Raw genomic sequence first — 20,790 nt, 5'->3', positions numbered from 1 at the left:
CTAGCATCAACCTTGGTAAAAATGTTATCGATCGTAGTAGCACTATTTTCACAAACATGCGTAGGCCATTGAACTCTATGCGTAAGGCCAAAGACAGATAACAAGTTACTAAAATCAATAAAATCTTTTGAGGGCTGATAACAATTCAAGTTAAAATCTCCACATAAAATGATATTTACAGTTGGTGTATATAAGCTATGTAAAACATTGTAAATACCATCGAAGAATATATTAAGTTTACCACTACAGTAGGTGATCTATAACAGACCAAAATAATATAAGAAACACCATTAATTAACCATTTTAGACCACAAATTTCAATATGTTTTTCAATGCAAAAAGCATTTAAATCGATAACACATGTGTCCAGACCCAACTTAGTCCAAATAGCAACACCACCATGTAAAAATTCATTCCGACAGTAAAAAGTACAGTAGACAAGGTAAAGTTATTAAAATTACATGATTGAATGGAATATTATTATTATTATTATTTCTTCTTCTTCTTCTTCTTCTTCTTCTTCTTCTGCATCTACCTATCAAAAAAATCTCAGGTAAAGAGTCGCGCTCCACAGTTTTAAAACTATTGCCGCTGAGAGACAGAGACGGAGAAAGTAGTTGTGACAACGGCGCGCTCGCATGTTACTGGCGCTCGCCAAACGTCAGGTGGTTTGAGCGTTTCTTGAATTCTTCCTTCACGGCCTCCGGCGTTCTTCTCATATTAAAATTATATTCATCTTCCGAACTTAATTCTTCGTAAAATATATCGCTATCATCTTTGAAATCACTCATGATGGACTATTTTTTTTTATTTTAACCTGCCTAGTCTCGAAACATTTTGTCCATAACTTCAGATTAAACGATATGCGCATGAGTCGGCAATTCAGAGTTCTCAGTTCCTACTCTTAATCGAAAACCAATTTCACTCCTTCCGAATGAGTTCTAAAGCACGTTGGAACAGGGAACTGGGAATTCAGTATCGGTTTGGAGTCAGTTCTAGTCTTGTTGGAACGCACATTGAGCTACTGCGAGTGAGCAGACAGTTCAGAATCGATTATGAACAGTGATGGAACAAACCTATTGCAACTCCATGTTATTGAGCTTAATTTACTAGCCAATAAAGGCATCTGAATAATTTATTGTTCTTTAGATGGAGATAAACTTTTTTTGTTTCTGGTTTTAGAATAGGCCCAGTTCTTTCAAGAACTTAATCTGCTTGAGTTGATATAATTTGAAAACATTCACAGAATTGAGACGAACTTAGGTTATAGAAATTCATCCTGTTTTTATATGTCACGAAGCTCAATACGTAGGGAATATGCATCCATAGATACTTGCTAACCTCTAGGATCGCTACTATCGGCTCATCACAGACAATGCGAAATAGTACCTGCATAGTCTATTGTTCCTAGTATCCTCAACAACTCAAGCTTCGTGACTGTATATTATACTAGCCTGTGTACTCATTTCTTGGGTTCTTCGTCACTTGAATGTTCTTTTCTTATCATATTCCTTCTCTAAATTATTTTGAATCCAAAACAAGAGTATACTGGATACAATGAAATTAATCTTAGTAGCAAAGGGCCATATTGATGGACATTCTTAACGCGGGCTTCCGGTGGATGATCAGCGAACTAACGTTTTTCGAATTCATAAACCAATGTTAGCGATATAATATGATATGAATCCTGTACAAGTAATCAGTCGATAGCCGGGGCTAGTTTAGCACGCTCGTAGCGCGGGCTAGCGAAATGTCTATGCATAGCACCAAAAGAGACTTGGGGCCTGTTCCACCGTTAAACTTTTCAACTTTTCACTTTACAATTTGCACTTTTCACTGCAGTTTCTGTTCCACTATCACTTCTCAAAACTGGTTTGCAAAGTGAAAAGAAAAAAATATAGAAAACTTTTCAACGATAACGGAATATAAATGATAACTTGAATATTGTTTATATCGCTAAAGAAGGATAACAGTAACTCGGAGCAGCTATCTTTTTATACCGACGGCGTGTTTATAAATCAATTCGAATGCGCTGCGATCAGTGTTGCCAACCCGAAAAATGAGAAAGCGCTAAATCCTAGTTCAAAAAGCACAAGAACTTGATTAAATAGACTATCGTAATGATTGTTAGTAACTATAATAAAACGTTGCTTACTCATTTTTACAAATCGTCATCCTCGTCCGTAATAGCCACAGAATCTGATATGTCCTCCTTAGAGCTTGAAGCTTCTTGGAAACGGTAGTTTTTCATGCTTTTAATTTTTCCCATTATATCCTTCGGCAAGTCATAAATATTACAACATTTCCCAGTTACTAACTAAGACCAAATATTATTATATTCTCTGTATATTTCTGATTATGTCCACTTGACGGCTAAAAAGTCTCTTCACGACTGCGTTTGAATATGGAAGGGAAAGAAATTCGTCGAAAGGATTTTCCCCTATTACACTTCACTGTTATAATATTGTCACTAGGGGCGGATGTTGATGAAAAGTCATCTTATTTTTCACATTAGGACGATGCCTATTAATATAGAAATCATTTCTATGTTAATATCAATGTAAAAAAATAATTTCTTATGTAGATTTTTTTGCGTTTTTTTCACTGTTTTGAACTAATAGGTCATTTTCATATTTTTTTCTGCATTTTTGGTCGTTTTTAATACTTTTAAGAACTTTTAGAACATTTGGAAAGCATTTTACTTTCTTCTTTAGCGATAGGTGTGTTAAATCATTTTCTAAGAAAATATTGTAAGTCAGTAGTGATTACCTACTGAATAAGTGAATAACAGTAAAGTTTGAGTTTTGTAGTTTGGAACAGACTCTAACGTCCATCCCTCATTCCACTGAAGGCTTCACTTCACACAACGGAAGTAATATAAAATGCTTGATAACTGCTTACTTTAAGTGAAGGCTTTGACTGCTACTGTTCTTTTGTCTGTACGAGGGTGTTTTTAGAATTTATGTTTGGAAGGGGGAAACTTTCACCATGTCCTGGACAGGACGTTGTGTCCTCAAGATGATTCGGAAGGGATGTCTACTGTAGTAGACAATATTTTGAACACAAAAATTGCAAGAATGCACGCTATGTCCACAATTTGTTTTGTCATTCATACTCCCTCATCTGGAAGATCTTGTAACAAAAGTGGAGCGCGGAAGGAGGAGGAGACGGAGAATGAAGGCACTGACATGGACCACCCCTGATTGAAACAGAGTGTAAACCCTCATTAAAATCTATAGTTTTCCCTTAAAACCTTCATTTTGTCGCATGTTATTTTCCTTTATCTTAGCTGAATTTCAGGAAGTTGCCTCCTGTCTCCGAGATTTGCAGGGCAGTCGTTGAAACAAGGTGACTAATTTTTAAGAAGTCGTGGTGCGAGTACGGTGAATAATATTTAAATGCCATTTTCTTTTACTTTTATGTCATTTTTCCATTAGTTTAGGGCATTTTAATGATCATTTTAAGTAGATTTTTAGGTTATCAACATCCACCCCCTAATTATCACACATTTAAAACAATCACTGTAAGACATTGAACTATGTAACAGAAACTGACTAAGCTACGACGAGACTCAGTCACATCACGTCGCATTCAGGACATGTGGCACTACTAATCGGACGAATATTTGGTACGATACGTATGCACTGCGTTGAGTTCTGTATCAGAAACAGCGTTTCAACCAGCAGGTTCTAGAGGAGGAAGTAGAGTTTATTACCCTTACAAAGGAAGTGAGTACGACTTTACTTCTGTTTACAGTGTGGTATTGTGGTACTGAGTGATGATTAGTTCCGCGACATCTGTATATTTGTATTAATCTGAGGTAAACATACGATGCCCCGGACAGAATGTAGTCGACGTGTTTCAAGTACAGGCAACGGAAGCGAATTTGACACACGCCTAAGCAAGCACGTTCCGTGTTTTGTATACGAATATTGCATATTATAAAATCAAGACAATACAATTATTATATAATAAGGGTTAATATCGGAAATGTCTAAAATGCTGGTGAGGTTGAGAATAATTTTTGGAAATCCTACTTAAATTGTTACAAATGTGGTAAAACATACGTCTGAAAAGATTTTTTATAGAGTTCTGCATTACAGTTTTAGAATGCCGAAAACGTATATGGCGTACAATTTTTCTTTCCCTATATTTAACTGTTACATTAATTTATTTATCACATCAATTCCGTACCTTACTTTTCTTGCATGTTGTTTGTCTGGTTTCGGTTCCTGCTGCAATAAACAACAACATTCATTTTCAAAGTTTCAAATGAAAATGACCGCCGAGTTTCGGATAGTATAACCTGGTATGCGGAAAAACTGCGTTCAACATCGGCTGAAACCAAGGGCGCATATGTAAAATATTTAGTAGGACTATTATCAATTTCATTTCTACATCACACAGTAATACAAAAAATGGTGGTTTCAATTCATTATGCAAAATTGCAGAAATTTTATCAGATGATAAGTGCGATTGTTATAAACTTGATGTAGAAATGAAATTGATGTGAAATATTTTACATATGCTCCCTTGGTTTCAGCCGATGTTGAACGCAGTTTTTCCTCATACCAGGTTATACTACCCGACCTTGGCAGTCATTTTCATTTGAAACTTTGAAAATGAATATTGTTGTTGTTTATTGCAGCAGGAACCGAAACCAGACAAACATGCAAGAAAAGTAAGATACGGAATAGATGTGATAAATAAATTAATGTAACAGTTAAATGTAGGGAAATCAAAATTGTACGCCATCTACGTTTTCGGCATTCTAAAACTGTAATGCAAAACTCTAAATATATATAAAAAACATATTTTCAGACGTATGTTTTACCACATTTGTGACAATTTAAATATGATTTCCAACAATTATTCTCAACGTCACCAGCATTTTAGACCTTTCCGATATTAACCCTTATTATACAATAATTGTATTGTCTTGATTTTATAATATGCAATAATCGTATACACAACACGGAACGTGCTTGCTTAGTCCATATTTACACTTGCTATTTGTCGTTCGACTTACAGCGCGGGCGCATGCGCAGTACGGATTTCGTTCCTTTCCTTTCGACATCTGCTGAGTAGAAGCTGTTTCTATTTCTGTGCGACATTTCCTAGGTGGGCCAGCCGAATTCACGCGACAGGACCCGAACATGGTTCGGAAAAGCAGTAGCAGACAACTTTTAATCAGCTGTTTCTCTCTTTCCGCGCGCTTTGTAGCATCATGTCAGAGTGGAACAAAAACCAAGCAATGAAATTAATCAAGCTTTACGAGGAATTTCCATACTTTTATGACATCAGAAATAAGGACTATCACAATAGGATTCGGAGGGAAAATGCAGTGGAGTTTATTTGTAAAAATTTGGAGTCTGTTCGTCCCAATACTATTCCCTCCGACATCAAAACAAAAATAAAGACATCAGAAGTCAATATGCAAGAAAAAAATTAAACTTTCAATTCATTTTAATATAATGAATATCTATTGGACAATTTTGTTCCAGTTTGAAATCTTTACTGAGAACATGGAATAACCCTTTCTCCTGCCTTCTGGACCTCTATCTCCTTTCCCAGTCTCTCTCTCTCTCTCTCTTTTTTCTCATTAGTGCAAGCTAACAAAACACTTGAAGCTGAAGAAGCTAAAACAGCTACTTTTTATTGTTTAAATCCATTCTGTTCATTTAAAAGGCTCACCACATCATTCATACGTTGCTCGAGCTCAACAACTAGCCTCGAGTAGCAGACGAGAAATCTGCCAAGAGTGAACGGTGATACTACATTTAGCCGACAGAAAGCGCAACAACTTGCGTCGACTTGTGGACGAAAAATCTGCCAAGTGTAAACGGTGATGCTACATATAGCCGACAGAAAGCGCTTGATGTTGCGCGACAAATAGCAAGTGTAAATAGGGACTTAGGAGTGTATCAAATTCGCTTCCGCTGCCTGTACTTGAAACACCGACTACATTCTGACCGGCGTCGTGTGTTCACCTTAGACTTAATCCAGGTTCAGACGGTGCGTGTTTCTGTGATGGATTCCAAGGTGGCTGCGCTGATGGGTAGCCTGCGTGCTCACTTGCCGGAAGTAATGCGCTCTGGTGGCTCCGTGGATGGCTAGCTTGCTGGATTTCGAGGGTAGGTTCCTTGCTATTTTTCGTGATGGTTTGCAGGCTGGAACCAAAGATGATCATATATCACCACTGAAACCATGTCGCCATTTTCGTTGTTTTCCAACTAAACCTGTTTTTTTTTCGATATTCTTTAGTTTCTAAGAAACAACAATTAAATATTGGACTTTAGCTGTTTTTCACTTATGGCTTAATTACTTTATTACGACATTTACTATCGTTAATGTAGAACTTTAGTTGTTTTCCACTCACGGTTTAGTTTCTTTTTGACCATGAGTGTTGGCAACATATGAAACAGCGGATTATTTTCCAATTTGAACTGTGAAAAGAGCCAGCTCCGTGTGAACAACTACCACCACCGTAGCCAGCCCGGGAGCCAGCAAGTGAGCACGCAGGGCAGCCATCAGCGCAGCCACCTTGGAATCCATCACAGAAACTAGCACCGTTTGAACCAGGCTTAATACCCTAGATCATATATACCCCAGGTAGGTCGGTCTTATAGGCTTTGAAGTTAACTTTTGTCAGGTTTACTACGCTGCCATCTAGTTGTTACATAAGGAGTCACGCCATAATTCCCATTTGAGTTGCATTAGCGACTGTACTGCCACCTCGTGTTCGTTTACGGCGGACGGGTGGCGATCCTGGCGGTTGTTCTCTTCAAAGTGCTGCCGATTTTAACATAGCGATGACTTATCTGTTACATATATGATCTAGGTTAATATACATATACCGATATCACGGCCCTAGTGATGATATTGGGCTGACAATCCTGATCAGAGTGTGTGGTGGTCAGGAATATGATCAAATATATTCAGTATAACATAATAAAATGCTTGAACAGCTTATAAAAAACCAATACAATAATAAGATTTCATAAATGTGTAGGCTACTTGAATTCGAAAACTGTGTATTAGTACATACGTACGTTACGTACATACAAGAACCTTAAAGGTTCATACACACGATACAGCGTGACGTAGAGTGCAACATGTTAGTGGACCGTCGACTAGTATGCAACACGCAAGTTCGCAGAATACAGCGCCGCGATCCATTTTTCTTGTCGGCTTTCTGTACAAACACGAAGGAGTTCGTAGTGATTTTTAGATTTTAGATTTAGATTTAGATTTATTTATTTAACCTGGTAGAGATAAGGCCGTCAGGCCTTCTCTGCCCCTCTACCAGGGGATTACAACTATAGCATGAACAATAAGATTACAATTAATATTGTAGTGCTCGCCTGGACGTATATAATTCAGTGTGGTGTTGCGTGTCATTGCTTTCACGTAATGACAGTGTTCGTATGGACTGGAAAAGTACACCTTGTTCCTATAGAAATGTACAAAGAAAAGGACAATTGATAAATTCCTACGAATTAGAATTAATTAAATAGAACACACTAAACAGTTTCTTTGGATGAGGCAGAGGAAGTTACGGGAAGTAGTGGTGGGAGCTGAAAAAAAAAGGAGATGATACCACAGACTACTATATACAGTCGCGAAGCTTGAGGTGATTTTTTGCAAATATCGCGATAAAGCGCTCCAAGCGGCTAGCAACTAGAAACAATAGACTGTCCACGTTCGACTTTGGATTTAGAGTGGACTGAGTCGTATTTCCATCGAGTGCTAGGTCGTTGCGTATTTCGCATTGATGCTCGTGAAGAAAAATCCTAACATCTATTTCTTATTTTACTTCTAGATGCAAAAAGTGATTAATAAACAGCAGAGGGAAGACCTAATGACAAAAAATGAAGCACATCTTCATAATAATATAAAGTTTTGCTCTCTTCATTTCGAAAATGCACAATTTATGAATTAAAACAAAAATAAATTAATCTGGAATGCAGTTCCAACTTTATTTGATGTTTCAAATAAACCTGTTCTGTTATTACCTGCAGCTGAGAAACAAAAGCTTTGTACTAATTCTACGTCTGTATCAGCTGATTCCTTGAATAATTGTACATTTTCAGACAACTTAGGCCTACTTTTTTTTCAAAGGATATGTTTTTAATTATAGCTGTTAATTTTGTTGTTATTTTTATTTGTTACTTTACTATAGACGTAGAAAAAGTAAGTCTGTTACAATAAAATTTATTGATCACGTTTTATTTCCAATTCTGGTGTGATTATTATTGCTTAACCTCATCCCACTTTGTTAACTACGTAAGCCTACATTACAAGTACCGGTACACGTAAGTTACTCCATTAATTCATATTTCCATTATTATTGTTGTAAAGGGAAATGCAAATTTAAATTTATTGGTTTCATAGTTAATTATCGCTATAATCTTGAATGAGTGAAGCGATTATAGTAAATTTCAGTTCGTTTTGCACAAACAAAAATAATATTTCTTGCAGGTATCTTCGAGTTTATGATGGAATTTAATATACTTCATTAAAATAATAAATGGACTTTATCCATTTAATATTTCAATAATGGAAAGAAGGTGTTAATTTTTCCAAAAGAACACGACAACGAAAGTGTAACTTATTTTGTCATCTGCTAGGAGAGATCTGTGATGAGGCGATAGTAGCGATCCTAGTGGTGGGCAACTACCCATGTTTGCATTTTTACTACATATTGAGCTTCGCGACTGTATATAGTAGACTGTGATGATACTGCTTTCATAATTTTTATACAGAGAAAGAAAAACAAAAAAAGACACTAAAGGAACTAGAACATATAATTTATTGTTATTGGAAATACAGTATGAAAAGATAATCGTTTTTCGAATTCGAATTACAATCTTCTTAACGTTCTATTTCTTTTAATTATTACAGTAAATTTATCACATTTCAAGAGCAGCGCAAGCTTTTATTGATAGGCTATATTGCATATAAGGGAAAATTGTCTTATATCTCTCCTGTAAAATTTACTTTTGTGGACTAATGTTGTTTATGCAACTATCGATTCATTTACTTTTCCATTGGCAATAGTTTAATTTATTAGAAATTAACTTATTATCATTTATTCCCCTAATATCAGCCAACCGCTGGATAACTTTCGGCGCTAGACCGTAGATTCATTTCGCTTACATTATCACCTTCATTCCATTCAGAACGTAAATAACTATAGCAGTTGATAGAGCGTCATAAAATAACAAATGAAAAATATCAGCCAACAAAAATATCTGTACAACAGAAGCTTCAATAAAGTGTTTTGTTGTACAAGCTTTAGCAAAATCAATACAGTAGAGCATCGATTATCCGAATACTGATCAACCGAAAGCGTTCCAGTCTGAAAATTCAAATTTGCGCGCGCCATGTAGACGTTTCGCAGTGCTGTTTGCGAGATTTAGCGGAAAAAAACGAGTCACAGCTCTGAAGCAAAAAAAAAAAAAAAAAAAAAAAAAACGAAGAAGACTACTTTAATTACCGTTTTGAACTTGTCAAACTAGACTAGTCAGTTCTCTGTGTTATTTGTAAGACGTGTGATAGTAATGTGTACAGTTTTGTGTTTAATATCAGTGTTTCTTTGTTTCATACTGCTCCTATGACACCGGTACAATTTGTTTTCGCAAATGATCGATTATCTGAAAAATCAGTTATCCGAACACCCTTTTGTCCCCAATTGTTTCGGATAATCGATGCTCTACTGTACTACTATTGGGAATAAATTTTGGGAGATAATTTCTTGTACTTGAAACTTATGTCCGGAAATGCATTTGCTTCGAGTTATATGGCAGTACCACTGTTCACGACGTCAGTTGTCATCAGCAATCGCATCGATGAAAGTGAGTGTATATAGCGTGTCTGTGTCTGTATCTCATGAATGACGGAGTTCCAGCTCACTTCGTGTTACCGTTCTCCCGTATCTGAACAACATTTTTTTTCTGGGAGATGGATCGGTGGAGGAGGAGGTTCTGTAGGATGACCCACCCACTCGCCGGACTTTACACCTCTCTTGATTTTTACTTGTGTCTGAAAAGTGTGTGCGCTGATCCGCTTCTTGATGTGCCGAGGATATAGGGTAAAGGTGTTATGAGTAAAATTGTGATAGTTCTTTTTGAGAATTTATCACAATTTCACTGAGCGAGAAGAAGATCGGCTTTTTACGTCAACGTATTAAGGGAATGTTCGTGGGCAAGTTTCTGCACAAAACCGGTCGTTCTCTCGCCTAGTAAAATTGTAATAAATTCTCAAAAAGAGCTATCACAATATTACTAACCTTTACTCTATAGTACATACTGTATTGCTACCGTTCGAAAATGGTTTTTGTAATGGCCATCATTCCTTGTAATTTCATGTCAAGAAGTAAATGTTAACCAGTCCTTCCCTTGAAGAGAGATTTTTTTTTTTCCATTTTTCCATCGCCTCCGTGGTTTGTTTTCAGTTGTAAGAATTTTGTGAATCGGCCTAATACAAAAACATCACTTTCCAAAGCTGATACGCTTTCATGCTCGCGGATAACTTATGGATTTCATCAAAATTTTATTGTTACACTTGCATTGCATGCCTGGAAAAACACACCCTTTTATATGACATCATCTTAGACAAAAAAGAATTACCGGCTGCGGGGTGCTACACGCTAATTTCCTTTTGTAAGACTTTGGTCGATTTCGTGAGAGCTTAGATTTACACATGAACTAATTTCATATGCAAGGGTTCACTCTGTTTTCTTTGTTTTGTTTATTTGCTTCTTTTTCTATCTGTTTACAGCTAAAGTGCTATGAATGATCTATAAAGAGATATACAGGGTGATTCACGAAGTTTGTACAATACTCTTGGATGTGATTTCTGGCATCATTCAGATGAAAAAAGTTCATATAAACATGTCATATTTTTTAATTGAGTTACGCCCTCCTGAATGTTAAACATAAACGTAGATATTATGAAGGTTTAAGCATTTAAATTATTTATAACAGTGGTACTGGGTGTATTATAAATTCATTAAAGAACATTCACGTTATTACTCACCTGAAAAAATCTGTATTAAAGCAGGTTTTCCAAGACCCCATTTCTGCAGCAGTACACGTAGCCGCCCGAGTGTGAACTGCGCGCCCCGCATTCCCTAACTTCCGTTGTCCGGATGCTAGATAGATAAGTTGTAGCAGTGTTCAGTTATCTCTAACCGTGACCCTGATATCACGAGATTTTGTGTCGCTGCTATCAGCTTCTACTGTTTACAAGAAAGCGTGTTACGGAAGAAAGAAAATGTGATTTTATCCGAAACTATTCAAAATCGGACATATGTATATATGAACTATTTTCATCAGAATGATGTCAGAAATCACTCCTCGAATATTGCACAATATTCGTGAATTACACTGTATTTAAGGAGTAAATTAGGTGAAAAATTAACATCCTTCCTCAAGTACGGTGGTGATTTTGAAACAGTAAAGTGCTCGATTAAAAAGAGTAATTTAATACTGCAGAAGTTGTATATATGCAGTTCTATAAATTGTATTCTTCTGTAAAAATATTAATTATTTATTGTAAAATGAATTTTGGACTCTGAAAAGTATATTAAAATATAATTTTCCGTTCTAAATACCACAACATGCGACGACGTGATAAATAATTTTCGAATACTGTCAAAACTGTTTTACTACAAAGCGTTGAAAATTAAACCATGCTCTTTTCGCGACAACCCTGTCTTAAAACAACTTTACCAACCCAATATTTAATCAATCTTGCAGTTGTGTTACCAGTGCTTTTTCTCTGGAAGAAAAAGTGGTGGAACTCTGTGTAGAATATATTATAACAGACGGATATCATTACTATCCAGTGTCGTTTTTAACCTCTTTTTTTGCTCAACTTTAAGGCTTTCTAGGTCTAAGCTGAGTTCAAAGCAAAATTATTATGAACACATTTCTCTGGTTACATGATGAAAAATACAACAAAAAGATGCCGAAACAGCGTTTCGCCAGAAAAAGGCACTGGACTCTTCACGCAATATGCAAGAGTTTACTAGAACTGCAAGCAAAACAGCTCACACTGAAATCTGAATTCGTGTTGCATGATTAATATTTTTTATATCCTCGGATGCAATCGGTTTTCGTTGTCGGAAACAAACTCTTTAGCAAATGAACGTCGTTATTAGCTGTGTTTTTATCAATCGAAGTTAATTCGTGTGTTACGCAACTGTCTACATTCCAACCGAATAATTGAAGATACGGTCTCTGATTTTATCTGTGACCTTGAAAGACGGTTCATATAAACATCTGACGAGCTACCGAACACAGAATCTATAGTTTTTCCTAATCTTGTAGCCAGTGTTGCCAACACGGTGGTTTTCTCACTAAGCCTAATTTTTTTATTCTGTCAACGGATAATAGTACATTATGCAACGAGCCTATAATGAAGGTAATTAAGAAGCGAGTATGGATATTTATGAAACGAGCGCAAGCAAGTTTCATAATTTTCATACGAGCTTCTTAATTACCATTATAGGCGAGTTTCATACGACTTTTTATGCTCGACCATATTTCTGACTTGACATTATTAATTTTCTTTGTATCTGACCTTGACCAATGTCCCGTATGTTGTGAGATGTGCGCAGACGCGAAAGCATTGATTTTTTCCGAGGAACAGATGTCCACATTGACCTTGCTAGACCATAAGAACCTACAGAGATAACATTGAAATTAAATTAGACATTGGAAAACGAGATGACAAATTGAATTTATTTGAATATTATTTACAATTAACGCTAATTATTATAGTAACAGAACATAACCTTCTGCGACACTATTGGATTTCCAGCCTCCGTGACTTTTCGCTAATTCTCTTTCGATTGCATATCCGAGAATAATTGATACTTGCGGTTTTATAACGGTAGAAGGTAGAAAGCTGACTTGTCATTGGCTGAACAGTTGTAACCTGAGTCATTATTGGCTGAAAGACCTGACCTTTAATGAGTAGGTGTACTTTAATGACATGCATTAAAGGTCTGCTACCAGGTGTATAATTACTACATTTCGGCATGGTCGAGCATAAAAGTTATTAAAGGGTGGGCAGAGAGAGAGAGAGAGAGAGAGAGATCTAGTTCATTTCACGATTAATTATGTAAGTGAAAATGTTACTGATTTACAAGTTATGAAAGCTCTTCGCTGCTGAACCGACAATAAAATGGCATTGTACTGTCTTTTTCAACGTCTTCATGATTTTTTGTAAGTTTCCTAAATATCAAAATTATGATCTTTCCAATAGCCTGCGTCCATGAAGAAATTCTGAGGTTGTTACTTAGCCCCGTTACACACTTGTTGCATGAAAAATTAAAGATTGATAACATGGATTTAAATGGACGTCCACACACTGGAAGAGATTTTCTTTGATGCGAAAACTTCGAGCGAGTTTCTCACTGAAATCGGTAGTTCAGCGAATTTTCTGGACACATTTATCAAAGATGTTTGATATTTATACTATTTATGACGATTGAATGTAGAAAAAGATGAATAAGTAATATCGCAGGTGAAAGTGAATGTATTGTTTTATTTTTATTGACACTGAGGAAAGATGGCTGATAATAATAAAATTATTGCAACGAGAAACGTATCGAACTTATACGATGTCACCCGTATTTATAATTATGATACACGGGATGAAAACTATAAAAAACACGAAACTTAAAGAAGAAATCTGGAGACAAATATCAGATGATCTGAAAATAAATAGGGCTATATTTTACATTGATGAGCTTTAATAGTATTAATTATAGCATTTGAAATTTTATCTATATGTACTTACAGTTTACATAATAATTTTAATCAGAACATAACATAGAATCCTCTATAATATAATGAATTGAAAAAAACTGAGATTATTACCTTAAATAACACCTAAACGTATCACCTTCCAAGTCGGAAATCAGTAACCGAACCTCGCTCTTATCTTCGTGAGGTACAATGTAAGTTCTCATCCAGATTTTTCTGGCTTTAATTTTAGGCCGACATTTTCTTTTCATTAACAAAAGTGTTCATATAACTTCATTTCGTCATCATCTGAAGATTTCGGTTCAACTTGTAGTCACTGTCTAGTACAGGCATGTCAATTGATGCCCACAGGAGCAAGCGCGCGCTTTAGAGGCCAGGAGAGCCTGAGCGCTTTACAGCGGAAAGGAAAGAGACAGACGAAAGAGGTGGTATATGCCGCTTGGTCGAGCTATATTCAGGGATGCCAGCACTGATTCAATAGCTAGAGGGAAGAGAACTTATTAAAACTGTATCCATGTTAATTTTTAGATTTGCCTGAGAAGTACAGGGACATCATTTTATTTTTACTAACATTTCTAATATTAACCTGGCTATCCTTTGAATAATGCTTGAGAACCGGAAGCACTGCTTGCTACCCTCTCCACGATTGGCGTTCGATGATCCTGGGGTAAAATACAAACAGATCACTTTATTAGGTATAGGAGGGAAGAAAAGTAGTTCATCTATTTACGTAAACTAGGATATGTGGCGATTTTGAGTTTGATAATTTTCATTAGGTTTTTCTTTAATCAAAATACAGTACTGTATTAACAATAAGTTTTTTTCATTCACGACTGAGCTATCCATGCGGACGTATTCATTAAAAATAATCATAATATGGATATTTAAACACAATTTTGAAAATGGTGGCCGTTCATTTCGATACAGACTTCAGTTCTTTTGTGCATATTATCGCACTATAGACTATTGTACCTAATTCCAATTAGCAGTTTCGTTCTTCGTACTAGTAACTCATGTTGAAATAAGTCTGTACCTACTCTATAAATGAGTACCTTACGTACTGTAAATTCAATCTTCATTTCTGCCCAATCAGAAAATATAAAATTCCTCAGACATGCTATTTACTGTCCGACCAAGTGGTTTTGTCGCAGGGTAATAGAAAGGAGGCAAATCACGTGACAATTAACGAGGCCCTTTTATTTAAGTCATTTAAACAGTTGTATAATATTGCGTAGACGTCCAATTCCTAACAGAAATTAATGTTTTCAGAAAAGAGCTAAGACAGACTTGCCACTAGTCTTTACAGAGGGGCGAGCAGAAGCGGGTGGGGGAAACCGGGATGCGACATAGGCAAACGGACGACAGCCTATGCTAGAATATGAATCAATATTTAAAGCTCTTTCGACTGGAAAACGCGAACATATTTCTGGAACATACTATACTCAATTACTCAGTACTGTTTGTGTTTACTAAGACCGTAAGGCGACTTTGACTGTATACGCTTGGTTCTGTGTTGAGAACGGTTGAAAGTCTACTAGTAGTAGGGGTGGGAGTGAAGTACATTCAATAACTCAGGTACAATAAAAATTGAAGTAAAAATAAAATGATGTCCCTCTATAAGTGCATTATAAGAATGTAAGTTTTAATTTTAATGCTCATTTTTCACAAGTTTGATTTTTTATTCAAAAGAATTATTTTCTCAACTTTTCGTATAGAAAAGTGAAATTTTCAGGTATAGGCCTATTTATTTAGTACGAGTAGCCTTACAGAATTTTTTCGTAAATCTGCCCGCGCACGACATCAAGGTCAGAAAAATACGCTTGCTTTGACATCACTGGTCTAGTATATACAGTCACGAAGCTCAATACGTAGTAAATATGCACCCATAGATACAGTTGCTAACCACTAGGATCACTACTATCGCCTCATCACAGACAATGCGAAATAGTACCTGCACAGTCTATTGTTTCTAGTACCCTCAACAACTCAAGCTTCGTGACTGTATATACTAGACTGTGATGTGGTGGCGTTCGTACATATTTGTAAAGTACAACAATGTACATAACCTGTACTATTTCTTCCGACTTATTACTACAATCAGAAAAATACTCTCTGCATGAAGGCAGTGCATAAATTCGCTACACATTTGTCGCTAGCGAGATCTCTTCAAGTGTAGTAACGGGCCTTAGCCAAAGGGAATTTCAGGCTTGGTGTAAGTATGCCTACACAAAAGCCAGCTCTTGAATTGTGGAACGCTGTGGTCTGTCTTGCTCGGAATGGACGGAGATGCTTAAAATGACGGTAGTGGTCATTCCTGTACGTACAATTCTATGGGCCTCTAAGAGCACAAGCCGCTGCAGACATTGCAGCGAGTACGAAACTTTACGTCATGTGCTCGGTAGATGCCTCAGAGAGAATCGTTACGTACAAAACGCCGTAATAACATTAGAACCCTTGTAGCTAAGGCGATTAGATAGAAAAATGTTTGTCTATGAAGAAGTCCATTGCATAGTAGATGCGTTAGTAATCGTAGAATAGATATTATTGCAATAAATAGGGAAAGAGGTGAATCCGAGATCACTAACTTTACGATTCGTTTCGAGGAAACTCGCACTTAAGCTTCCCATTACTTATTTCACATGCCAAAAACGGTGGCATTTAGAACTCTAAATTAAATAATTGTGGTTCATAAAATAATTGATTAGATCAAGGTTTCTGTGTCGATGATGATGATTATGATGATGATCAAAAATTGTAATAAATGTTTTTTATTCATACGATATGTATTGGTATTTGGTTTTCTTCTCAAGTTCCACAGTATTACTTTCCCTTAGTATCTCTTCATAGCAAGTTCTTTCTTGATAAATGGTGTCCACATCCAGAAGTGAAAAATTGCAAAAACTGTAATAAGGATTTTAAAATCAGAAATGGTTAATTTGAAGTTATTTTTTCAGCCAATGTTGTCACTGTTTTTATTGTGTTGAACATGAATACATAGCCAGTGTTCTTATTCACTTCACTTATTACACATTTCATGTCAAGCATGTTTTTCTACAAACTCTCACAATTTTTTACCACTTAAACTTTCAATTAATCTCATTACAGTAATGTTATGTGCACAGTAATTACGTATTCACATAAACTAGGAGTAGGGAATTAGTTATATTACTGTATTTTACATTCCGACATTTACACATAGGGGTACTCATTCTAATATCTATTAAAGAAATAATAATGTTCTCATTAAAATAATTACATATCTGAGCTACCTATTTGAGGTATTACTGAATAGTATGACATCCGAGTCGGTTACATAAAGGAAGTGCTTCTTTTGTGATTTAATGTAATTATTTTCTCTCTAAATATTATGACATATCTAAAATTGCAGTAATCATACATTTGGCTTATCTTTCAGTCCATTGTTTTTATCTTTTATGCACATGATTTTACTGTAGATAGTTAAAATATATTTTTTTAATACTTGGTATTCCACAATGTAACACTTTTTGAAGTATCATAAAAGTATCCAATATCAAATTTTTTTTGAGTAGATGATTAAATGTAATTTCTTCATTTGATTAATTATGCAAAAATTGTACAAATATGTACGAATATGTAGATATAACCTTTTGGTGCCTTTTATGATACTAATAACATAGTTTACGTCGCCTTTGGTCACTTTACATAGATAACGAATATCTAATTTCAGATTACAATGTTCAGAACGAACTTTTGGCCCAGAAATTTGGTAACAAAAATGTTTTTGTGTGACAAATTATTTCATAACTAGTTACTTTTATTACCTGAAGTAATGTGGGTGTTATTCTTAACATTAAAGTTAATTCATTAAACAATTACAGAAAATAAAGAAAACTTGAAAATTGTAGCCCTAGGACTATTAGCGTTTTCAAGTAGCTTCGACTTTGGAATTTGGAAATACAAAGTGAAGAACCTCATCTTTAAGTATCTATGCTTATCCTACAGAAACCTGTATCGAACATCTCTCATGGGGGGTTTCTCTAAATTTGATTTCCATAAAATTCTAATTTTTTAACAGTAAACAGTCTTATATCGAGACATTAAGATTGCATCACAATTCATGTTACAGAATATTAACCATTTAATGGCGTTTGGTGTTACAGAGTCACAAAGAAACATATAGTAGACCCTATAGTACATGATATGAGGTCTACAGTTCTACACTAACAATAATATCATCGTCTAAATACCACAGATTTAAGGAACACAGTGAGATTGTCTTTTGGTAGTTTGATTACAGTTAGCAGTCATTAGAAAAACATTTTTTTTACATTTGTTAATAATAAGAATACAAAATAAACTGAAAATTATTACAACAAAATATGTCACAATATAGGGTCACAATTTTTAATAGCATTACATACAGTAATGCATTATCTGTGGCTGGAATAAAGAACATTCGTTTACAATCAACAAATCTAACAAGAATAGGACCCTTATGATATTGCCACTCTTTCTTATATGTCAAACTTATGGTTTGAAGGAAGATAGAATACAGATGAAAGAAGTAACCTTGCGTACAACTATAGTAGATGTAACAATATTTATTTTTGAAAGACACCATTAGCTTACATGATTTTCTTATGACATTGAGGAGGAAAGCAAAGACTTCTTTATATTGAAAAGAGCCATTGTTATTGAAAGCTATAGATTGTTATAAACGAGGGTTCTTTAATCGTGGTACAGAGAGTATAAACAGTTGGATGAATAAAATAAATGTATAATATCTTTTGAAGATCTTATAATTTGAAATAAGATAACAAGTACTACACTCATTTTCTGTACTTTGTAGGGTAAATGTTATTGTGATTATTTTATGACACATTTCCTTTCAGTTGTTATAAAGATAAATGCTAACAGGTATATAGCTTTTAAATTTTATAAGGAGAGAGAGAAAAAAACTTTTTCACTTTGAATTTTTACTTATTACTCGGTTTCATTATTTACTTGTGCCCTGTATTTGAAGTACATGTGAACAGAATTCATAACACCATTGCTTAATAAGAGAAATGCAGTAATTGTCACCTTCATGAAGCTGTGAAATATTCTGTTTCATATTTTCTTAAAAAAATCACTTTGAGTAGATCATACAAAAATATCTTAACTAGTGACAAATTCTTTTTTAGCGTGGTATGTGAACATCACTATCACTTTCTTAGAAGTAATTTTTGCGAACTAATTTTAAAAACATTGGAAAATAGTGTTTTTTTACATTCTTCCGTTAATGTTTTTATTAATTTATAATATTAAAATTATTTTCTATCATATACCTAATAAACTTTAAGTATCTCAATTTCAACTGATAGCAATTAGAAGAACAATCACTTTTAATTAACCATTTTCTAAATGTGATGTGATACTGATTACTAATTCACAAAAATTTCACATTGAGGTGTCTTTGACTGTAGCAAAGGATGAATTCATATTGATAATAGCTTACCACGCAAAACTGAGATTATTAAGATTAAATAAAACCGTATGTATGAATTATCTGCTTCAACAATCTTACGAATTACCCGCTTCAAGAATCAGATAGGAGTTTTAACGTTACTTGGAGTAGTGTATGTAGAATTACAAAGTGTCCGCGTCACCGTTTTTGGCGTGTGAAATAAGTAATGGGAAGGTTAAGTGCTAGTGTCTTACCTTTACCGTAGTCAGTCTGGCAACTGTGTTTGGCAAATGGCTGACGTGACGTGTATAGGAAGTGGTACCATTCTCAGCTGCACTATCAACATGCTCACAAACTGGGCACTATACTCTAGGACACACGCCAAAAACGCTGGCGGTACTTTCAACAGATTCGACTGTTTAATAGAATTGTATTTATATCTTTGTTGATCGTGAAGGTGCTTGGACATAACTTAATACTGTTACAAGATATGTAATTTTTATGCTCCAGAATTTAGATGAACAATTTTGAATTTCTCCGAAGCAGTGGCATAAATATGAATCTTACAGATTAGAAATATAATCATGATTCAAGTGTCCTAGTCCTAGAAGGTACGGAAGATACGATCATGGTATTATCATTACGTTAATAGAAAACATTTAATTTTTGTGTGTGAAAGTCAATTCATCTCTGAAGTGATCAGCTTATAAATAAATAACACTTAATTGCATTAGTTTAAAACAATTATTTCCTTCAATCCGTCAGAAATGTTGGATATGTGATATGATGATGAAATGTACGTAAATCTAGCAACAACAATATGATTATTGAACTTATTACAAAACATTAATATTAACATAATGAATTGTGTTCTACTTTGTTTGTCCAAGGATAAAGATAAATGCTAATAGGAGTGTTTGGTTTATATCACAATAGGCCCACTGAAACTAACATAAATACAACATTACACATAGCACGAACATTGAATTATTGTCATCAAGAAGCATATTTATCTCTTGTTTGGTTATTGATAATAAATTATATTAAAGGTACACAAATGACTAGAACTGAAGATATCTAGTAAAAATAAACATTTACCTTTACGTAGACTGCTTAAGCATGATCATTGGCAGAGCAATGAGAATTTTTTCTAGGAACTTAATTAATATATACATATAGTATATGATACAATATGTAAGCTATTACATATAAAAGTTATTATCTTGTTTCTATTCAAAGATATTGAATACAAGACAGAGTAAGACATATGGCAAGTATATAAATAATATAAAAGTTATTACAAAGCTTATAAAAGGTAGGAGACTTGAATGGAATTCATGTTAATAGGGCAGTTGATAAATAAGTTAATTGAGATACAAAAAAAAAAGCACGAAAGAAAAGAGACTTCTAAGAAGATCTAGATGAGAATGGATAGAAAGCTATGTCATCACTGACAGATTGATCGCAGTAGTAAGAATTGCATGAAGGAAAATAGGTTTCTATATAAATAAAATGTGAAGATATCGAAAATAAATTACTGTGACTTCATTGCTGTCGATATCACTTTCATATTTTATCTTAATT

General features: G+C 34.8%; 1 protein-coding gene across 1 annotated transcript in view; it reads right to left on the bottom strand.

The window, feature by feature from the left end:
- LOC138701731 (uncharacterized) overlaps nt 1-11,103 on the bottom strand; it is a 55,267-nt gene extending 44,164 nt beyond the window's left edge. Inside the window, exon 1 of the mRNA XM_069828945.1 lies at nt 11,041-11,103. Within this exon, the coding sequence (XP_069685046.1) occupies nt 11,041-11,081 (41 nt within the window). The 5' untranslated portion in view covers nt 11,082-11,103. The remainder of the gene's footprint in view (nt 1-11,040) is intronic.
- Between the last annotated feature and the right edge of the window lie 9,687 nt (nt 11,104-20,790).

This window comes from Periplaneta americana, chromosome 6 (genome assembly GCF_040183065.1).
Source record: "Periplaneta americana isolate PAMFEO1 chromosome 6, P.americana_PAMFEO1_priV1, whole genome shotgun sequence".
NCBI lineage: Eukaryota > Metazoa > Arthropoda > Insecta > Blattodea > Blattidae > Periplaneta > Periplaneta americana.
This window is presented reverse-complemented; position numbering and strand designations above follow the sequence as displayed.